Raw genomic sequence first — 22,322 nt, 5'->3', positions numbered from 1 at the left:
TCTGAAGTCTTTAAATTAGCTATTGCCAAAATAAAATCCATAACTTACATTAACGACACAGAAGGTATCACAAGGGTTTTAATGACTGCTGGACCGGAAGAATACAACACTGGGGACAATATTAGTCCACGCTAGCTTAACATTTACGGGACCATTTCAAACGGATACACACACTAAAGCAATTTCCCGTTCCTTCAGTAAACGTCGAAATAACCATCACGCTTTGTGCACTGACATTGTTGTCTGTACTGTCGATTCGTGATCATCATAACAAGCATGTGACCTCACTGCCCGAAGAAACAATAGAAGGATGGAAACATCTGATCAAGTTAATCAAGATATCTGACCAAAGTAGGAACACCTGTTAAAGACGAACATGTCGAAATTGATGGAAGTTGGAAACGCGAAGGATACGCATGTTGGAAAGTCGTGCAAGGATGAAGAATAAAAGGGCTTAAAATCTGACAATGAACATTTAACCATCGGACCTACACACCTAACTAATTTTAGCAAAACTTCAATGCCGGCTGAAAATAACAGGCATTAAAGATGTAATCATTTTAAACCAAGCTACGAAACTGGTATCCTTGTAAAACAGCAAGATTACCTTCCCTCCCACGTTGGCTGTGAAGTTTGTATTAATTGCTATGTCACTTTAGGAAGTGCTAAATCTTGGCAGCAATATCCTCTAAAAGTACATGTTGCGCCAACACAAAGGATCCCTCGCTAAATGGTAGCGCTGCGCTCCAAAGAAACTCTTTTTTTTTTTCACATCGTACGTTTGTAAATGACGTTGTAGAAACGGTCTTTCCAGTATTTTCTCTCCCATCCACGGACCATACTAGTTGCAGGAACTCACCTGCACTGGGAGATCAAAGCGAGCTGGAAGGAATTGAAGGATGTGTTTGATTCAAGCCGATTAGCGTGCTATACAAATGAAGTTTTTCTTCGGCTTTTAAGTTTGCAAATCCGTGTTAGTCAGAGTTTTTACTCGTTAAGTCTTGAGAAAAATTGCCATTTGTCGCAGTTAATTGTACTTTTCTTTTTTCAGGGGAAAAAACATCGATCTAAACGTTGTCATGAGACGAAGAGGTCGAGGCAATTGCAAAGTCTTGGAAGTATCTAGTGAGGCCAAGGAATATTCGAACAGAGGGCTTTCCCGGAAAGTACCAAAGGTACAAGAGAGGCTCCTGTTCAACTAGAAAGAGGACAGTAGTGACAATTATTTTCAAGGAACACAAATGCAGAACGTCACTGAAATTAGAAACCAACCTGCAACTGAAAGGTTTTATTGCTTGTCGACCCTTACCGAACCAAAGCCAAAGATAATTACTTTAGCAATTAATATTCCTCTTTGCATCACCGCGTTTCTGGGGAATTTTCTGATCATCGCTGTTCTTCCAAAGGTGTCGTCCCTTCATCCGCCATCAAAACTGCTGCTGGGTTGTCTTGCTAGCACCGATCTTTGTGTGGGCCTCGTTGCGCAGCCTCTTTATATTATCCTCCTATTGTCCTCTGAATACTCCAAACACTGTTATTATTCAGGGGTCCTTTTTAGTTCGACCTCTGCAATCTTTTGTACAGTACCTTTCATGATACTGACTGCAATAAGTGTGGACCGACTTCTCGCCCTGACGATGGGGCTTCAGTACAGACAGGTGGTAACTTTGAAAAGGGTATGGGTCATTGTGGTCACCGTTTGGCTTTACGGCACAAAGGATGCCGTGATAACAATTTACAATCTTCGTATAGCTTATAGCACCTCTGCTATAGAGGTGATCCTGGGTATAATGGTCTCGGCCTGCTGCTACACGACGATTTATCGTGTACTTCGCCAAAACCAAGCTCACCTACCGCACAATGTTCATCAAGGACAGCAGAAAGGGGGACAAAATGCACTGAATATAGTAAGATACAGAAAGACAGTATCAACGGCATTGTGGGTGCAGATTACATTACTGGCTTGTTATCTCCCATTTGCTGTAGTAGCAGCCGTAATATCATTCTATGGCCCTCTCCCCAACCTCAGGTGGCATCCCCCACTAACTCTTATTATGTTGAACTCGGTCCTAAATCCACTCCTCTATTGTTGGAAGATAAGGGAAATGAAACAAGCAGTGAAGGACACGGTCACACAAGTGTGTTGTTTTTGTAATTAATCGTCGTAGCCAATGCTACAATTTTAATTCATTCGATCCTTTATTTATTTATTTATTTATTTATTATTTATTTATTTATTTATTTATTTTATCAGCCAACACCAGATACTGAGTTCCGGATAGGGCTTCATCGGATAACCATGAAAATTGTAATTGTCAGATGCGAAATTACGCGTTTTTGCAATTTTACTGATAGCCGAGAAATGGGGTAAAATATTATCTGCATGGTAGCAGAAAAATCACCGACAATTGAATTGATAACTGAGATCCCATCAACCCTATCCAGACCTTTAGAAAATGTGCTTAGCCGTTAAAAAAAGTGCAGTCTAAATCTGTGAGAAGTTGAACAACTGTGTTTAATGTCCGTTTTCTTGACTAACGGGACCTGCAGACCACAACCAATTTATCTCGCTGTAGTTTTCTGACTGCGTACTGTTTGGTTAGAAAAAAATTATTATTATTGCTAATATCAAGGCTCATTTCCGCCATCAGCAGGTGCATTTTTACTGTTAAATAGGATTACTATTTGTGTACCGGTTTCACCAAGATAAAAGTACACAGGGTAGAGAGATGAAATTGAATCTGAACTTGCATCTAAATAAGAATTTGATATGGATGCTAGTGAAACACTTAGGAAAAAATTTAAGAAATTTAATTAAAACAACTAGACTACCAGTGGCTATTTTGTGTGATTGTGATAGAGCCTACCGCCCTCATGTAATCCACTTTCTTCTTCCCGAATTTGCAAAGCAAATGTGTCAATCAGATTTTTCAAGCTTCAAAACGATTTCTTACGTCTATGGCTCTAGAGAAATCACAAGGTTTTCAATCACTGCTGGACCAGGTGAACACTGGGAACAATCTTAGTTCACACTTAATATTTTCGACTATTTTAAAGGTAAATACAAGAAAGACAATTTTGCTTCAACCATATTGGTTTTAAATGACGGAGGCGTCTTTATAAAATTCTGTTTGGTTTAGCTAATTCTGTTTGATATGGCTTAAACGCTGCATTACTGACAAATACAACGTCTTGGCCTCCCTTGAGATGTATCCCTGTCTTCGGGTTCCTAAATTCAACTCTGACGCTACAATCAATGAATGAGTGGAAACAATATGTAATAAGCGATGTCTCGGTGATTTAGTGCTTATACCTTATCGATACACGCCAGATGTTATCAACCAGAACTGATCTGGGATTAACTGGAGAAGACAATTTCTTAAAGCTCGAGTGAGACAAGTGAATATTAGTAGTGCATTTAAAACCATAATGATCACTATGGACTGCACTTAACCGTACTTTTGATTCGTGTCATCTTGAGACTTGACCTACCCGATAGAAAGGTGTGAACATCAGTTAAAAAAGCATTAATTCTTGCCCAAGTTACATAAGAACAGGTTTTAAAGACGAAAATGGAGATTTTATTGATTGAGGATGGAGAAGGCGATGATTTCAAATTTCAAAACTTCATAAAGATTGCAGTTCTCAATCCAAAAAGAATCTCATTATTAGTAACACGTGCAATAACCTACCGAAAAAGAGGCAATAGAAGAGCGCTTAAAGAGCCCTCTAACACTAAGGTTCTGGAAAACCTCCTGCAGGGAAATTTGAAAACACAAAAGGAACGTCTATTATAGTTGAAGAATCACTGTATTATCACGATTGAAATGATGAATTTCAATGACGATTTAAAGATACATACATACATACATACATACATACATACATACATACATACATACATACATACATACATACATACATACATACATACATACATACATACATACTTTATTTGCAACTCCCCAAGGGGGCTTTTCAGTTACGAGAAACCCAGTGGCGGATCCAAACCTTGAGCTAAGGAGGAGATTTCTTCCTTTTTTTGCCCAAAATAAGGGAAGACCCGTGCCCCTCCCCTAGATCAGCCGCTGAAATGAAAAGTTTTACAGCTCGACAGGTATTACGAACCTCATCTAAAGATGTTTGTTTTAGCATTTAACGTCTCCTTTCCATCGCTGCATTTGAGGGAAACTTTTATCTTTGCTGTCTTTCAGAAGGTACATGTATCGTCCTTTCATCCACCATGAAAACATCTTTTTTCTTGTCTTCCCAACACCGATCCCTGTCTGGGTCTTACCACATCGCTTCTCTGTGTTTTCGTTATTGTGTGTCCAGAGCCCTCTCAGCGCTGTTTCTACACTGGTATCTTTTCAAATACCATGGGCCTAATTTACTGCTATAAGTGTAGACAGACTTCCCGCCTTGTTGTTGGGGCTAAGATAAACACAAAGAGCATAGGTCTATATGGTTGTTGTTTTTTGTTTTGGTTATTTTCCACGGGCAATGCAACTTTATCCTTCTTTATCCTTCTTCTTAGCTTTCGTATCGCTGCAGGCATTTAGCGTACTTGGTGCTATCATCTTGTACAGCACTAGCTCAGCTTTCTGTTGCACGAAAAGTGATCTATATATCTTCCTCTTCGGCATCAGTGAGCAAATGGACAAGGCGTTCTACTGAATTTCTCGTGATACAGAAAAACGGTGCCAGTGCACGGCATATTCTGGTAACATTGGTGGCTTGTTACATTTACTTGAATAACGGAATTCAAAGCCGGGTTTCCGCCTGAACTATTGGGTCTAACAAAACACACAAAGTAATTATATATGCATAAGGCAAGCGGTAAAAACAATTTATTTCGCTCTGGTTTTCCGAGTCCATTCTGTTTGGTTTAAAAAATATATATCTAATTTAAGTATCAAGTCTCATTTTTAACACCTGCAGGTGTTTTACTGCTGTTAAAAAGGATTGTTGTTTGTATGCCGGTTTCACCATGATAAAGTGGACCAAGTTGATGGGTGAAATTGAACCTGAATTTCCATCTAAATACTATTAAAGCGCTTATAGAACCGACTGTCCTCAGTACGTTGTGATGGAGCCGACTGTCCCTTCCATTTTCTCCTTCCCAAATTTCCAAAAAAGGAGATCCCTTTTGTTTTTTACCGGAAAATAAAAACGTAACATAGAAGCCTAAACCTGGTTGGAAAAACAGGAGGGAATCTCTTAGATCATTTTAAATTAAAAGAACGAACTTGGTCTGTATAAAAGACGCACGGTAGTTTGGGCATTCAAATTCAAGATTTCCTCACAGTTTGAAGGTGTTCAATAAGATATTGCTAAGTTTAAACTCGATTCTTTTTTTTTTTCATTAATGACACAGGAGGTCATTCCTCAACCGGGAGATTCAACTCACGCCTGGAAAGAATAGTTTACGCTACAGTTTGGACTATTTTAAAGGTAACTACACATTGAAAAATGATTTCGTTCAAGCCAAAGTGGTTTTCAATTGCGCAACACTTTGGGTTTAACTAACAAGAAGAAAGTACGTATAACATTTATTACTAAGAACAAAATGTTGAATTTAACTGACATCAGAAACCAAACTAGAATTGAAGAGTTTAATTTCTCGTTGACTCTTACCGAACGAAAGACAAATATCACTGTTTCATGGATTAACATTCTTCTTTCCATCACCGCGTTCCTTGGAAATGCTCTGATCATCGCTGTTCTTCCAAAGACGTCATTCCTTCATCCGCCATCAAAACTGCTGCGAGGTTGCCTTGCACGCACCGATCTCTGTGTGGGTCTCGTTGCGCAGCCTCTTTACGTTAACTATCTCTTGTCCTCAAGATGCTCCAAGCATTGCTACTATTCTTTTTAATTCCACATGTACAATTTTTTGTGGAGTTTCTTTGATGACACTGACTGCAATAAGTATGGACAGACTACTTGCCGTATTGTTGGGGTTAAGATACAGACAAGTAATAACCTTGAGGAGAGTATGGGTTTTTGCGGTTACAATTTGGCTTTTCAACATTGCAAATGCCGTAATATTGCATTACATTCGTCTTTATGGCCTTAGCATCTTGTCTGTAGAGGTGATCCTGTGTATAATAGTCTCAGCTTGCTGTTACATGAAAATCTATTGCACACTTCGCCACCACCAAGCTCAAGTACAACAGCATGTTCACCAAGTACAACCGAACGGAGGAGAAATTCCCCTGAATATAACACGATACAGAAGAACAGTGTCCAGTGCGATATGGGTGCAGATATCATTAGTGGCTTGTTATCTTCCCTTTGGTGCAGTGGCAGCTTCATTAGTTATTGACAGACCTCTCCCTTTTACACTACATGCCACATTAACTCTTATTATGTTTAACTCGACCCTGAATCCATTCCTGTACTGTTGGAAGGTGAACGAAATGAAGAAAGCAGTAAAGAACACGATCAGGCAATTGATTTGCTTTTCCTCTTAACTCTATCATGCATGCGAAACCCTGGCACTTTTTGACATCAACTCATTCATCTGTTAAGAAAAAACAAAGTTCTCGGGTGAAGTCGAAAATGTTACTTGTCCTGACTACAAAAGAGGCTAAAGGCTATACTCTGAGGAAAGATAGATGGGGCTAGATATAGACGTAAAGCTGTAACAAAAAATATTTTCCACTAATTTCTTTCAGTTGGTGAGACTCGGCATGGTGTTTGTTAATTACATGAATATTTGCAATCCTCCGTATTTACTACTATCATTCACTTTTTCCTAGCGATTCTGTTAATATGGAAGCAGGATAAGATCGTCCATTGTTTGTTTCACTCAGTTGTCAATATCCGTAACAACCCTGAAGTCTATTTTTCTCCCTGGCTAACAAAAAGACGAACACAACTAAACTTATATACACTATTTGCGATTTATTTTAGAAATACCAAATAATTATCTGCCATTACTGTTCTGTTCAAGAGAGTAACGTCCTCTAAATGTAGTCCTTTCAGCAACAACGATTTTTTGGCGCTCACGAAGTTCGATAAAGTAGTACCAGTGCTACGACATGACTACCCCAAACGCTCAGAGAAGTCAACTTACATAGAAACAGTGACTGGTGGATTTTCTTCTGCCATCAGCGAAAGGGAACGAATTGAAATAATTAATTTATGTTACAGTGAGAGCAAAAAGAGAAAAATAGTAGACCCAATTAACATCAGTGAGCTTTTCATTCTTGGAAAATGCGAGAAGCAAGTGGTATCAGCTTTTGATTCTTGCAGAGAAAGTATTATTTACAAGTCGATGCTCATTCTATTCTATTAAACCGTGTTAATCGGTCGATTCCTTTGGATGGCTATTTCCGCAATAGTGTTTTTCTTTTCCTATTTCTCAATGAAGACAACTAGAACAGTGTTAACCAACCTTCGTTATACGACAATACAACAAAATACAGTCTGTATGGGGTGTAAAGAATAATTGAGAATTTTAATTGTCAGATGCGAAATGACGCGTTTTTGTAAAATTTACTGATAGCCGAGAAATGAAACATTGACTATGAGCCCTTTCCATTCGGTGAAATTAAAAGTTCCGAAATTTTCGAAACGGGGCCAAATGCTACGGAAATTTCCAGGGAAAAGTTCCAGCAAATACGGAAATTATTGAATTTCAGAAAAGCGAGCCATTTAACCGAAAATTCCGAAAAAAATTCAGGGACGAAAATCAAATGAAGAGGAAATTTCCAGGAAGTAAAATGTTCGAAAATTTGGGTATACCTCACGAGGTTGTTCTCTTTTTCCAGACTTTCAGAGGGTGTGCTTAGCCGTTAAAAAGATTGAAATAAAATCTGTAACATGTTGAATAACTGTATTCGATGCCCGGTTTTCTTAACTATAGGTTCTCGCAGAGCACTGTAAGCAGATAGCTGCGAGAAGCTGTAGTTTCCTCACTGCCTTCTGGTTGGTTGGAAAGTATCAATACAAGTTATATGGACTCTCATTTTCCTCGCCAGCAGGTGCTTCATTGCTGTGACATAGGGTTATTATCTGTGTACCAGTCTCATTATGATAAAAAATAAATACAGTAAAATGAATTGAGAGATGAAACAGAATCTGGATTTGAATTTTAAGTAGAGCTTCAAATGAATGCTTTGGAAAACAACTTTAAGAAATTTGATTAAAACAGCTAGACTACCGGTGGCTTCATGTTTGTTTGGCGGTGATAGAGATGACTGTCTTTATGTCATCCCGTAGAGCAATTTTCCTCTCTCCTCGAGTTTGCAAAGAAACTATGTTTTGCAAATATCTTTGCCCGGCACATGTATGTTTAATTGGACTGAATAATTGCATGTAAATGATAACGCAGGTGATATATCTATTAGCTCAAAGTTCGTTGCAAAGGACGCGTTGATGCTTCTTTACGGAAATGGAATCATCAAGCTGACATTTGATGTCATTGGTCTAAAGCCGCATGAGATAGATCCACGGAAATGTCAACGAAAAGGTCTCAACCTAAAGTAATCAGCATCACCAAGGGCCGGGAGTTTGATTTCCTGTTAGTGAAAGTTTATATGCTCTCTACTTAGAGTTTTTTTTTTTTTTTTTTATCAGAAACTCAGGAACTTGACATTGGCGACATCTTTTTCAGTAATCAAAATAGACGCCATTGGTCAACATATTTGTTCAATTCTTTTTTGCCCACGGAAATGGAACATCAAATTATGACAATTAATCTCACTCCAAGCGACAGGGATCAACTTAAATTTAAACCCTTTCAGGTACTGAAGTTTAATCATAAGCAGCATTTGTGAAATGTTCATATTCATCAAAGTTGAGAAGACTGCATTTTGCCGAAAGAGGCCTCCAGAAGATCAGATAACTTTATTTTGTATCCGGCATCGCTCAGGTAGGCAGTTGAAAAAACAAAATAGAAATGTGTTACATTATGGACTGTCATTGCCTGCTACAGCCTGAATTTGTCGGCAAAAAACTTACATGTACATGTTTCAATTCTGTTTAGTTTGCTGTATTCTTCTTAATTTGAAAATTATTCCTGAGCAGCCCGCAAGTTCAGTTGAAGAGCTCTGTTAACTGGATCAAGAAAACAAGGTAACTACAACAATAATGTATGAAGACTAATGTATTTAAGATTCCATCTACTTGTATGATAATGCTGCACGACGTAGAGTCGCTAAAAACGTCTCGGAGCAGCAAAATACTGTTAGCAAACACGAAGTTTGGGAAGATAAAGTTTTGCATCTTAATCGTAAGGTAACCGTAGACCTTCAGGAGGGGTCTTTTGGAAAATCGTTTCTACTCGTATCACTTTTAACAAAACTATACAAAAATACATATCACCGTAAAGCCAATCAAATGAACAATCAGAGGAAATAACTATTTTGAAGATTTCAGTTATTGATAAGTGGGCGCAAGCCTTCAAACGCAAAACTGACCGTGGTTGCTGAACTCGGTTGCCTGGATTCGTGTTGGCACGTAGATAAAAAACAAGCTCCACCTTCGCAATCGGCAGATGAAGGACTAAAAAAAGTGCGTGACGCTTTTCCGATATTGCTTTTGGTTAATGAGAAAATATATCTTGAATTAGACGGATATAATATTCTTTGGCCGATCTTGGTGACATAAGATTGCCTAAGAAATGAAGTATTTGAAATATCAAAAACAACACACTTCGGCGCATTGATAAGCGAGGGACATTTTGGCCAATTTTCGTAAAAAGCACCCAAATCTATGTACCCTGTTTTATTAATTCAAAACTAAAGCCCGAGTTGTTGTCTCCCAAGGTTTTGCAAGCTTATCACACATTATCAAAAAACTGTCAACGCTGTCATGCTGTCGGCCAATGAAACTCCATCAAGCTTAGAACAAGATAGTTACAATAAAAATAAGCCATTGCAATTTGCGGGAAAATATTATTTTACATCCATATTGATTTGCGATGAACGAAAATTGAGATACAACAGCAAGCTAGGCTTCTGGCACGGGAAGACTGAATAGGAGGAAAAAACTCTATTCAGCGAAAGCGAAAAAAACGTGGAAGAAACGACTGCGAAAATACCATCTAAAATCGATCAACCGCCGATCCGATACAAAATGTTGAAATGCTATAAAGTTACTGGGGTAAGCTTTTACTAGAGTATTATACTTATAACCTCTTTTATGGTTCGTATAGTGTGATCGTCCACGGGAGAAGGCAGTTCTGAAAAGAATTGTTGTTGGAGTCCCCAATAAGAGTTCTTTTCAGAACTACCCTCACCCGGACGATCACACTATACGAACCACTGATACTCCTGGGTTCAAACCATTTACTATGTAACTTTTTTTCTATGGCTAGTCGAACAATGTGTTTTAGTCGCTAGTGGTGAGTTCCTTCTTGTTGCTTTCATAGAATGTTCCTTGGTCTTTACTCGTTTTCTTCGGCCCGGGTTTCTTACCACATTTTATCCAAGCGATCCTCTGTCTTGTAACCTTTTTTCCAAACGTCTTTTCCAAAATTCACTGATCTGTCTTTGAACGACGTGCAAAAGGAGTTGTAATTAAATCTCAGATAAAAATGGCGATTTTAGCCGATGACAGAAACCACAACAGAATTATAGAAATGTTAAGACATTGTTCTAATTGAAGAATAGTTTGTTGCTCATAGTAAAACTGTTACCTTTTTATCGTCTGACTCCCCACCTTTGATGAATGGTGGTTATTGTTGTCTTCACTTCATGACGTGACACGATAAGTGTTTACGTTACGTAAGAATAAAAGCCACAATCGTGGTAAATTAATCCCACCAGAGTTGATGTCTCCATTCATCAAACTGAGCTCGCCACCATCACCCAATGAGCTGAGAATTACAGCCATTAGCAGTGTGTCTTCTTTCGAGTCGTAACATAAATATATCTATATATGTGTGTCTGAGTTTATGTTCTATTACGTAAGAAGTGAGATGCAAACGCCCAGCTGGGCCGTTCACCATATAAAGACTGCTAAATGTTTGTTGTCTAGGAGAGCTACTTTCTGCACTTAACTATATACTTTCTCTTTTGCAGGAAAGGCAGATAAAATTGTGTCATCTAAAGTAGCAGTCCTCATGAAAGACCCTGAAGATTAGGACATTTCGATAACAGAAAGAAAAGGAAACATTATCGCGACAAAACATGATGAACTCCACTGAAGTTGAAAACTGCAAGACAATTCAAAAGTTCTGTTGCTTGGCGAGCCTTAAAGAGCCACATCGAACAATTATTTCTGCATTAAATGTTCTCCTTTCCATCATTGCTTTAATGGGGAATGTTCTGATTTTTGTTGCTCTTCGAAAGGTCTCTTCCCTTCATCCGCCATCAAAACTTCTATTTGGTTGCCTTGCAAGCACCGATTTCTGCGTAGGCCTAATCTCACAGCCTCTGTTTGTAATTTTTATTTTCGCTCCAGAACTTTCCAAACTGTGCTACTATTCTACCATACTTACAAATACGATAGGTTTCATTTTCTCCGGGGTATCTTTGTTAACAATAACGGCAATAAGTGTAGACAGACTTCTCGCCCTGATGTTGAGGCTAAGATACAGGCAAGTGGTAACTTTGAGGCGAGTATGGGTCCTTGTGGTCTTTTTTTGGCTTTTTAGCACTGGCTTTTCAATAACAATGCTCTACAAGCGTCGCATAGCTGAAACGATTACCGCCATAATAATGCTATCATGTCTTGTAATCTCGGTATTTTGCTACATGAAGATTTATCTTACCCTTTACTTTCACCAAGCTCAAGTTAAGACTAATACGTCCCAAGGACAACCAAATGAAGCACGAATTCCATTGAATATAGCACGATACAGACAGACCGTTTCCAGTGCTTTGTGGGTACAAATGACTTTACTTGTTTGTTATCTACCATTTGCTGTTGTCACAGGTTTACGTGGTGTGCTTGGGTTACAATCGGCAGCTCTTCACCAAGCTCATGCTGTAACGATTACCCTTCTTTTGTTGAACTCCACGTTGAATCCATTCCTGTACTGTTGGAAAATAAAAGACGTGAGGCGAGGAGTGAAGGACACCATCAAGAAGTTGAACTGTTTTCCGGGATAACTCCCTCGAAATCCTAGACGGTATGGCTCATTGCTATCAAGATCGAGTCATTTATCAGCCAAGCAAACACTACTTACGAAAAAAGCATTTTTTAAAATTGATACCAAAAATGCTCTAAATACAGCTATCAGTTAATTAGCAATATGTGTCAAACTTTAGCCAAGATAATATAGCAAAGTAAAGTTACTTAACTTCAAGTGTGATAAGACATTATTTGCAAGTAACTAAAAAAAGATATTAATGAATTGTAAGCAATTGCAATGTTTGTATAGTAAGTTGTGTAAGTAGATGCCGGCCCCCACTCCAACCCCGGATTCTTGAAAACTTTGTCAACAGGATTTTCTCTGGGCGCTTGCCCATTTGAGTAGCTGTTCGTTTATTCGCTTAGAGACAAATTTGGTGAGAAAATGGACAAAATCTGCTCACACATAAAGAGGATTTTCAAGGACAAATGAAGTGTGGTCTATAGGTTTATATGAGCTACGAGAAAGTTAATGTTTATGATAATGTAATATTGGAAGCTGTCAGAACCATATTCTGGACCATATGTTCAAAGCAACCTAATGATGTATTAAAACATTGAAAAGTGTGTTTTCTGAGTGAACATTTTCGGCCAAAATACGCAAATTACGAAGGAAAAAAGTGAAAAATCTAAAAATTCCCGCCATATTGGATTACGTCGCTGGCCCTCAGCAGCGTTTTTTTCACAGGTATGCCATGACACTAACACCATCATGTAGGGGACAGAAACGGGCTATCCATATGAAGGGTAAAGACGTTTCAAAGTAGGGTAACTAAACTTGAAAATGCTGGTGTCCAAACCCCCCCCCCCCCCCCCCCTGGAGTGTCCGGATGGGATGAGTTTGCATGTACGTACGGGGGCTGACCCTCTTTGGCCTTTGGGGGAAGACAAAGGACAAAGTGCCCACACGCATATTTCAAACTTTTTAAATTTAAAGAGCATTCAAGACATAATGGTTGAATTTTTTCAATTTTCCTAAATTTATCAGGGAACATTTTTGTACATGTATGTCAAACGTTCGGTCGCCTGACGTGCCATTTCTATGGCAACCAAGTTCTCAAAGAGTGTTTTACTTAACTTTGGCGGTTTTCTTGAGGTTAGATATCTGTTCTTGATTCATTTTGGATGTTACAAAAATCACGTTTCAAATTCTTTACAGTTTTGAAAACAATTGGAGCCGTTTTGACATATTTGAATGATGTTTGAAATTCAAGGTGGGGGTCATTTTGAAATCTCACGTCGTAAAAATATGAAGTATAAAATGTGACTTCAAGAATTACACCTACTTATCACTAAAGTAGCCACGTTTGGATGCTTTAGATGCCATTTAAGTTTGATTGCTGTTAAGTCAATACTTTTGGAGACAAATCAGTGGGTAGAACGCAAAAAAGCCAACATCCTAGAAGTCTGTCGACAAAGTAAGTGCAGAACATACGAAATTCTCACTAGAATAACAAGCATTTACTCGTTTATTTGTATTTATCGTTTTATTTATTTATCTATTTATTCATTTATTTATTTATTTATTTATTTATTTATTGGAAAGGTAGTTCAACCTCTGTCCAACGGCCACCCTCGAAGAAATTTATAGTGGCTGCTAAAAAGGGGCTGGCCGCTTTATAGAGGTAAAAAAAATATAAAAGCCTCCACCGGGACTTTGATTACTGGCCGCCTAATAGGGGTAGCCATTTCATAGGTGGCCGCTAGCGCTTAAATGGGGTTCGACTGTACTGTCAATCAGCGACAAAAAATAAACAAGTTCAGTGCAAATTCATGAATAACTACTGAACCTTTATCTATTTATTTATTTATTTATTTTGCATTTTTAAGACAGTTTAAACTGTTCTGTGTAAATATATCATTTCCGCGCTTTAATTAATATCATCAGTACTAAAGCAAGCCTTGGCTGTAACTATTTACCACCTGAATTATTCAATGTTCTTAATTGATATTCTTAAAACAGAATTACTCTCCAGCTGGGATACTTCCGTACTCCTTTCCCACTCTTCTCCCAAATTCCTCCATCAATTCTCAAATAAAATCTATTTTGTACAATTCTACCATATACCATATATATTATACCATACAACTCCTACCATACATCATCATGCAACATTTGGCCGCGTAAGGCTAAAGCTAATATTAAGTGTCTGCGTTGATTTTAATCTTTTGTTACTCAACCAGCATTTAAATTAAGCTATACCACTCAAAATTTGTAACTCCCGCTGAATCCTATCAGGGGATATCTTGGTGCGTATATTCTATAGGAACGTGAATTGGCGTTTCCATGAAAAACCTGCTTTCAAAGGTTCAGATTTAAAAATCATGTTTGGTTTATTACAAATACTTCCATCCTCATTATTTTCTGATTTTTGCACTGTTTTGACTCTTTTTGAAAAACTATTTGCGTGAGGTCTCATTGGAGTTTTGTGTCGTCATAATTGACGCGTCATTAACATTCTATGCGCTATTTACGGCTCACTTAAACATGGCTGATGTGTTCTTACTTATGACCGGATAGTTATGAAAAACTCCGCATTAAATACAATAATTTGTTTTAATTGCTGGAAGAGGGTGATGGGATCTCACTTATTAGTTCAATTTTCTGCAATTTTTCTGCAATTTTTCAGCTGACAATTACAATTTTAGCCTACCCTCAGCTATCATTGATACCTTATCCAAACCGTGTTTTCTGTGTTGGCCCGTGGTTAATTAATGAGTCGATTAATTCCAAGAACAACACAACTGTCTGATCGTGTCCATCACTGCTTGTTTCATTTCCCTCATCTTCCAGTAATAGAGAAATGGATTCAAGGTCGAGTTAAGAAAAAGTAGAGTCAGTGATATTGACCAAGCGATGTCAAGCGATAACATTGGTGTTGTGATGATTGAAAATATAGGTACGAGTATACCACATGGAAAATAACAAGCCACTAACGTTATCAGAACCCGCAGTGCATTGGACACAGTCTTTCTGTATCGCGATATATTCAGTGGAACTCCTTGTCCATTTGGTTCCCTTTGGTGAACGTGGTCTTGGACTGTAGCTTGGTGATGACGAAGCGTAAGATAGATTTTCGTGTAACAAAACATTGAGGTTGCTGCGTAAAATATCAGCAGTATGCAGGCAGTGCGTGCAGCGATAAGAAAGCTATACAAAGATAGAACCGCATTGCCCATTGAAAAAAGCCAAGAGACAACAATAAAGACCCATACTTTTTTTACAGTTACCACTTGCCTATATCTTAGCCCCAACAACAACGCGAGAAGTCTGTCAACACTTATAGCAGTAAGTGTAAGCAAAGATACTCCACAAAAAATTACACCCATACTGTTCAAAAGGATACCAAGGTAGAGACAGCGTTGAGAGTGTTCTGGAGACATAATAGAGAAAACATAGAGAGGCTGTGTGATAAGACCCACACAGAGATCAGTGCTAGCAAGACAAGAAAAGAGAAGTTTTGATGGCGGATGAAGGGACGACACCTTCTGAAGAGCAACGATGATCAAAACGTTTCCCAGAAATGCAGTGATGGAAAGGGAAACATTTAATACTGAAATGATGATCTTCAGATAAAGTTTATTAAGACCTGTGGTGCAATAAAATTCTTGATTTGTCGTGTGATTTAAATCTTCAGTAACATTCATCGTGTCCACGTCGTAATATAGTGATTGTTCTGTGAGAGTAAATGTTCTTTTTGCGTTGTTAAATTTCTCCTCTGTGGATTTTCCTGTTACGATGACGTTTTCAGCTAATGCCTTATCGTATAGGCCGGTGAACCCTGTTCCAGTTGTCTGAGAAAGATAGAAAAGTAGAAATAAAACATCGACACTGGTTTCCAAAAACACAGCTCACAGTTTATATTTGTTTGAGCGGCTCGAGCATGGAATCGAAAGCTTTAATGCTGAAATTACGGTTCCTTCTCGTATTTTTCGCTGATTTCAATCATTGTAACACATTTTAACTGTTATCTCCTCGCTGAAGCAGAGTGAAATCAGTGAAACACCGATTTTATGTTAGTTGGCTTCCCTGATCATTTTGGGCAGTCCTGAAGTAATACAGTTACGAGGGCCAAGAAAGCGACTCTCTATATTGTGAATACATAATCAGGACGTTACCCTCTTGAAGAGCCACAGCAGTGCCGACAAGTAGTTTTCATATCACGTACTCTTTTCGTTATAAATTTGCAAAAGGAATACACCTTTCACTGTGTCGTTCGTTCTGTTTGTGGGGAACATTAATAATCGACTTCTGAGCTTTCACGAACAGTAACAGAGAATGTACGATCTTACACAATTTTTGAACTTCTCGTCCTTCGCAATGTCTCCTGTTTTTCAATTTTAACCGGCAATAATGAAATAAGGGAGAGGGAAATGCAAACCACATTAAAGATAACTCTTCAAAGTACTAACCTCTTTCAGTTGCTGACCAAGTCAAATTGACACTGATTTTAACTTGACCTGAAATTTTGCTATCGGATCCTGCACATCTAGTTTAAATTTGGGAAAAAGGTGAATCGCAGCCCGAGAATGATAGCGATCACAACTAAGGAAGGTAAATACATTTTGTCAGCTGCCGGAAATTCTGCCAAATAAGTAAAAGTGCCATGTCACGACATAGATAAATAAAACAATTAATGAAAAAAAAAAAAAAACTTAAAATAAAATTTTACAGATGACGTTTTACTTTGATGCCAGTTACGACCTACCACCTTACAAAATTGTGTGTTGTTTTCCCCAGTTTACCGTTATTGCACATGTTCGTTAAAAAAAAAAAAAAAAAAAAAAAACTTAGTTAACATTTTCCTTTTCCTCCAGTCCTAAATTTCGCTTTTGGTCTTCTCCGGCAACACCAGCTGTTATTTGTTTTACGTTTGAATCTTGTCAATTAAGTTTTCGACAACGTCAATTTGGGTGGAAATGAAAAAGCCTTCGACTTCCAGTGATGATTCAATAAAGTATCTTACCATTAACATGCAGTTTTGACACTTTTTGTTTTTGTTTTGTTATACTATGTAAATTATTTAGTAATTAGCAAACCGTACTGCATGTAGGTGCTGCAATGTAAGTAGTGTTGCCTTTTGTTTGCAACTCAAAAAGAAAGCAACTTGGATTAAGACACTTAGAAACGGTGTTGTATTAGCTGTGTAAACAATTTAACGTTTAATTGTCAGTAATTTACATATTGTACTGAGAGAAGCCGTACTGTAGTAAGTACTGATTATATGGTGTCGTAACTGACTGTAATATTGTAAAGTAGTGTTTAGTATTGTGTTGTAATGATCTGGCTTTTTTTTTTTTGTTTCTTTTTTTTCAATTGATTTTTAACAATTTCTTTGTAAAACGTTTTTGCGGAAAAGGTCCCAATCATTTTCTACACTCTGAGTCGTTTCCAGGCTTTTCCAAATCTGAACGAGGATGTTAGATACCTTTTACTTCTGCACATCTTATTTTCCCGAAAATGAACCAGAAAAAAGAAAAGAAAAGAAAAACATTATAGTTGGTGATGACAGGCAACGAAGATTGCTTTTATTATTACTCGATTTTTTTTCAGAATGTACCCGAATCTGGACTTGAGCTGCGATCTTTCTAAGGCTTTTCACCCAAACCTAGTGAGTGGGTTGCCCAAATCCATGTATTTCCAAAAGTATTTACTCAATAACCAATTTATTTTGTTGTATTTTCTCGACCACGCTCTGTTTAGTTACGAAGCATTAGTTGAAAACAAGTATCAAAGCTCATTTCCGCCATCAGCAGGTACTTTGTTACTGTGAAAAAGGAATCTTGTTTATTTTCCGGTTTCACCATGATGAAAATACACCAAGCTGAGAGATTCAATTGAACCTGATTTGCATCTGAATAAGTTTCTGCAAAGAATACTATTGACCAAAATACTTACCAAAATATTTTTAACAAATTTAATTAAAACTTCTTGATCGTCTGTTTGTAGTTATGTTTCTTTGTAACAGAGCTGACTGTCCTTATGTTATCCTATAGAGCAATTTTTCTTCTTCCCGATTGTGCAAAGAAGATATGTCGAACAAGTATCTTTAAACCAAATGAAATATCGGTTGATTTGACTGAAAAGTTACTTGAAAATAAGAACGCAGGAGATATAGCTTAAAGTTTATTCAGTGCAACAACAATGGGGTATGGCTCATAACAATCTAATATCAACGAACGTAAACAAAATAAAATTTGCACAGTAGTTAACGCATTCAGATTCAAGATTTCCTCACTGTCTGAAGTCTTTAACTTAGCTATTGCCAAAATAAAATCCATAACTTACATTAACGACACAGAAGGTATCACAAGGGTTTTAAGGACTGCTGGACCGGAAGAATACAACACTGGGGACAATATTAGTCCACGCTAGCTTAACATTTACGGGACCATTTCAAACGGATACACACACTAAAGCAATTTCCCGTTCCTTCAGTAAACGTCGAAATAACCATCACTGTCAGGCTTTGTGCACTGACATTGTTGTCTGCACTGTCGATTCGTGACCATCATAACAAGCATGTGACCTCAGTGCCCGCAGAAACAACAGAAGGATGGAAACATCTGATCAAGCTAATCAAAGTATCTGATCAAGGTAGGAACAACTTTTAAAGACGAACATGTCGAAATTGATGGAAGTTGGAAACGCGAAAGATACGCATTTTGGAAATTCGTGCAAGGATGAAGAATAAAAGGGCATAAAATCTGACAATGAACATTTAACCATCAGACCTACACACTAATTTTAGCAAAACTAATTTTAGCAAAACTTCAATGCCGCCAGGAAATAATAGGCATTAAAGATGTAATCATTTTAAACCAAGCTACGAAAGTGGTATCCTTGTAAAACAGCAAGATTACCTTCCCTCCCACGTTGGCTGTAAAGTTTGTAATAATTGGTATGTCACTTTAGGAAGCGCTAAATCTTAGCAGCAATATCCTCTAAAAGTACATGTTGCGCTAACATAAAGGATCTCTCGCTAAATGGTAGCGCTGCGCTCCAAAGAAACTCTTTTTTTTTTTTTTTCCCCACATCATACGTTTGTAAATGACGTTGTAGAAACGGTCTTTCCAGTATTTACTCTGCCATCGACGGAACATACTAGTTATAGGAACTCACCTGCACTGGGAAATCAAAGCGAGCTGGAAGCAATTTAAGGTTGTGTTTGATTCAAGCCGATTAGCGTGCTATACAAATGACGTTTTTCTTCGGCTTTTAGGTTTGCAAATCCGTGTTAGTCAGAGTTTGCATTCGTCAACTCTTGAGAAAAATAGCCATTTGTCGCAGTTTATTGTACTTTGTTTGTTTGTTTTTCTTTCTTTTTTTTTTTTTCAGGAGAAAAAATATCGAGCTAAACGTTTTCATGAGACGTAGAGGTCGAGGGAATAGCAAAGTCTTGGAAGTGTCTCGCGAGGCCAAGGAATATCAGTTTGCACAGATCGAGGACTTTCCCAGAAAACTCCAAAGATTTAAGAAAGGCTCTTGTTTACCTAGAAAGAAGACACTAGTAGCAATCATTTCCGAGGAAAAAAATGCAGAACCTCACTGAAATTAGAAACCAACCTGCAACTGAACAGTTTCATTGCTCATCGACTCTTACCGAACCAAAGCCAAAGATCACTACTTCAGCAATTAATACTCCTCTTTGCATCACCGCGTTTCTGGGGAATGTTCTGATCATCACTGTTCTTCCAAAGGTGTCGTCCCTTTATCCGCCATTAAAACTGTTTTTGGGTTGCCTTGCTAGCACCGATCTTTGTGTGGGCCTCCTTGCGCAGCCTCTTTATATTATCCTCCTATTGTCCTCTGAATACTCCAAACATTGTTATTATTCAGGGCTCCTTTTTAATTCGACTTCTGCAATCTTTTGTTCAGTATCTTTGATGACATTGACTGCAATAAGTGTGGACCGACTTCTCGCCCTGACGTTAGGGCTTCAGTACAGACAGGTGGTAACTTTGAGGAGGGTATGGGTCATCGTGGTCACCGTTTGGCTTTACAACACAAAGAATGCTGTGATATCAATTTACAATCTTCGTATAGCCTATAGCATCTTTGCTATAGAGGTGAATCTGTGTATAATAGTGTCGACCTACTGCTACACGAAGATTTATCGTGTACTTCGCCAAAACCAAGCTCATCTACAGCACAATGTTCATCAAGGACAGCAGAAAGGGGGACAAAATGCACTGAAGATAGCAAGATACAGAAAGACAGTATCAACGGCATTGTGGGTGCAGATTACATTGGTGGCTTGTTGTCTCCCATTTGCTGCAGTAGCAGCCGTAATGTCTTTCTATGGCCCTCTCCCCAACCTCGCGTGGCATCCCCGACTAACTCTTATTATGTTGAACTCGACCCTAAATCCATTCCTCTATTGTTGGAAGATAAGGGAAATGAAACAAGCAGTGAAGGACACGATCACACAAGTGTGTTGTTTTTGTAATTAATCGTCGTAGCCAAGGCTATCATTTATTTATTTATTTATTTAATCAGCCAACACCAGATACTAAGTTCCGGATAGGGCTTCGTCGGATAAACATGAAAATTGTCATTTTCAGATGCGAAATTACGCGTTTTTACAATTTTACTGATAGCCGAGAAATGGGATAACATTTTATCTGCATGGTAGCAGAAAAATCACCGACAATTGAATTGATAACTGAGATCCCATCAACCCTATCCAGACCTATAGAAAATGTGCTTGGCCGTTAAAAAAAGTGCAGTCTAAATCTGTGAGAAGTTGAACAACTGTGTTTAATGTCCGTTTTCTTGACTAACGGGACTTGCAGAGCAGAACCAATTTATCTCGCTGTAGTTTTCTGACTGCGTACTGTTTGGTTAGAAAAAAATAATTATCATTGCTAGTATCAAGGCTCATTTCCGCCATCAGCAGGTGCATTTTCAAATGTTAAATAGGGTTACTATTTGTGTACCGGTTTCACCATGATAAAAGTACACAGGGTAGAGAGATGAAATTGAATCTGAACTTGCATCTAAATAAGAATTTGATATGGATGCTAGTGAAACACTTAGAAAAAGTTTACGAAATTTAATCAAAACAACTAGACCACCAGTGCCTATTTTGTATGATTGTGATAGAGCCTACTGCCCTTATGTAATCCACTTTCTTCTTCCCGAATTTGCAAAGCAAATGTGTCAATCAGATTTTTCAAGCTTCAAAACGATTTCTTACGTCTATGGCTCTAGAGATATCACAAGGTTTTAAATCACTGCTAGACCGGGTGAATACTGGGAACAATCTTAGTTCACACTTAATATTTTCGAGTATTTTAAAGGTAAATACAAGAAAAACAATTTTGCTTCAACCATATTGCTTTGAAATGACGGAGGTGTCTTTTTATATTCTGTTTGGTTTAGCTAATTCTGTTTGATATGGCTTAAAAGCTGCATTACTGAGAAATACAACGTCTTGGCCTCGCTTGAGATGTAACCTTGTCTTCGGGTTCCTAAATCCAACCCTGACGCCGAGGCTACAATCAATAAATGAGTGGAAACAATATGTAATAAGCGATGTCTCAGTAATTTAGTGTTTATAACTTATCGATACACGCCAGATGTCGTCAACCAAAACTGATCTGGGATTAATTGGAGAAGACAATTTCTTGAAGCTCGAGAGAGGCAAGTGAATATTAGTACTGCATTTCATCTTTTCGCAAAAGCCCCGAAGAAACCATCATGATCACTATGGACTGCACTTAACAGTACTTTTGACTCGTATCATCTTGAGACTTGACCTACCCGATAGAAAGGTGTGAACATCAGTTAAAAATCATAATTACATCAGAACAGGTTTTACAGACGAAAATGGAGATTTTATTGATTGAAGATGGAAAACGCGATGATTACAAATTTCAAAATCTCATAAAGATTGCAGTTCTCAGTGCAAAAAGATCCTCATTGTTAGTAACACGTGCAGTACCCTACCGAAAAAGAGGTAATAGAATAGCGCTTAAAGAGCCCTCTAACACTAAGGCTTTAGAAAACCTCCTGCACGGAAGTTTCAAAACACAAAAGGAACGTTTATTATCGTTGAAGAATCACTGTACTATAATGATTGAAATGAACGATTTTACTAAAGGTTTAAATTACACGACAAATCAAAAGTTTTATTGCTCGACAGCTATTACGACCCTCATCTAAAGATGATTATTTTACCATTTAACGTCTCCCTTTCCATCACTACATTTGTGAGAAACTTTTTTATCTT

General features: G+C 38.0%; 4 protein-coding genes and 1 pseudogene across 4 annotated transcripts; 4 read left to right on the top strand and 1 right to left on the bottom strand.

Moving 5' to 3' along the window:
* The first annotated feature begins 1,055 nt into the window (after nucleotides 1–1,055).
* On the top strand, nucleotides 1,056–2,159 carry LOC149101145 (adenosine receptor A3-like). Its single transcript, XM_089276579.1, has one exon. It carries the CDS (start codon nucleotides 1,242–1,244, stop codon nucleotides 2,157–2,159), a length of 918 nt encoding a protein of 305 aa, XP_089132705.1. The 5' UTR covers nucleotides 1,056–1,241.
* A 3,132-nt stretch (nucleotides 2,160–5,291) lies between these two features.
* Nucleotides 5,292–6,503, top strand: LOC149101144 (adenosine receptor A3-like; annotated as a pseudogene).
* Nucleotides 6,504–8,418: 1,915 nt separating this feature from the next.
* On the top strand, nucleotides 8,419–12,656 carry LOC110051503 (adenosine receptor A3-like). The gene is made up of 3 exons (XM_089276451.1): nucleotides 8,419–8,881; nucleotides 8,996–9,084; nucleotides 11,034–12,656. Exon 3 carries the CDS (start codon nucleotides 11,142–11,144, stop codon nucleotides 12,063–12,065), a length of 924 nt encoding a protein of 307 aa, XP_089132577.1. The 5' UTR covers nucleotides 8,419–8,881; nucleotides 8,996–9,084; nucleotides 11,034–11,141; the 3' UTR covers nucleotides 12,066–12,656.
* A 1,226-nt stretch (nucleotides 12,657–13,882) lies between these two features.
* On the bottom strand, nucleotides 13,883–16,927 carry LOC149101143 (melanocyte-stimulating hormone receptor-like). Its single transcript, XM_089276474.1, has 2 exons — nucleotides 16,501–16,927; nucleotides 13,883–15,882 (listed from the first exon to the last, which is right to left on the bottom strand). The coding sequence occupies exon 2, from the start codon at nucleotides 15,733–15,735 to the stop codon at nucleotides 14,812–14,814; it is 924 nt and encodes a 307-aa protein (XP_089132600.1). The 5' UTR covers nucleotides 15,736–15,882; nucleotides 16,501–16,927; the 3' UTR covers nucleotides 13,883–14,811.
* A 2,181-nt stretch (nucleotides 16,928–19,108) lies between these two features.
* LOC149101142 (adenosine receptor A3-like) lies at nucleotides 19,109–20,541 on the top strand. Its single transcript, XM_089276410.1, has one exon. It carries the CDS (start codon nucleotides 19,624–19,626, stop codon nucleotides 20,539–20,541), a length of 918 nt encoding a protein of 305 aa, XP_089132536.1. The 5' UTR covers nucleotides 19,109–19,623.
* The last annotated feature ends 1,781 nt before the right edge of the window (nucleotides 20,542–22,322 follow it).

This window comes from Orbicella faveolata, unplaced genomic scaffold, assembly GCF_042242905.1.
Source record: "Orbicella faveolata isolate gen_17 unplaced genomic scaffold, um_ofav_v1 contig_4, whole genome shotgun sequence".
Taxonomy (NCBI): Eukaryota; Metazoa; Cnidaria; class Anthozoa; order Scleractinia; family Merulinidae; genus Orbicella; species Orbicella faveolata.
Note: the sequence above shows the minus strand (reverse complement) of the source record. Positions and strands in the feature narration are given on the sequence as shown.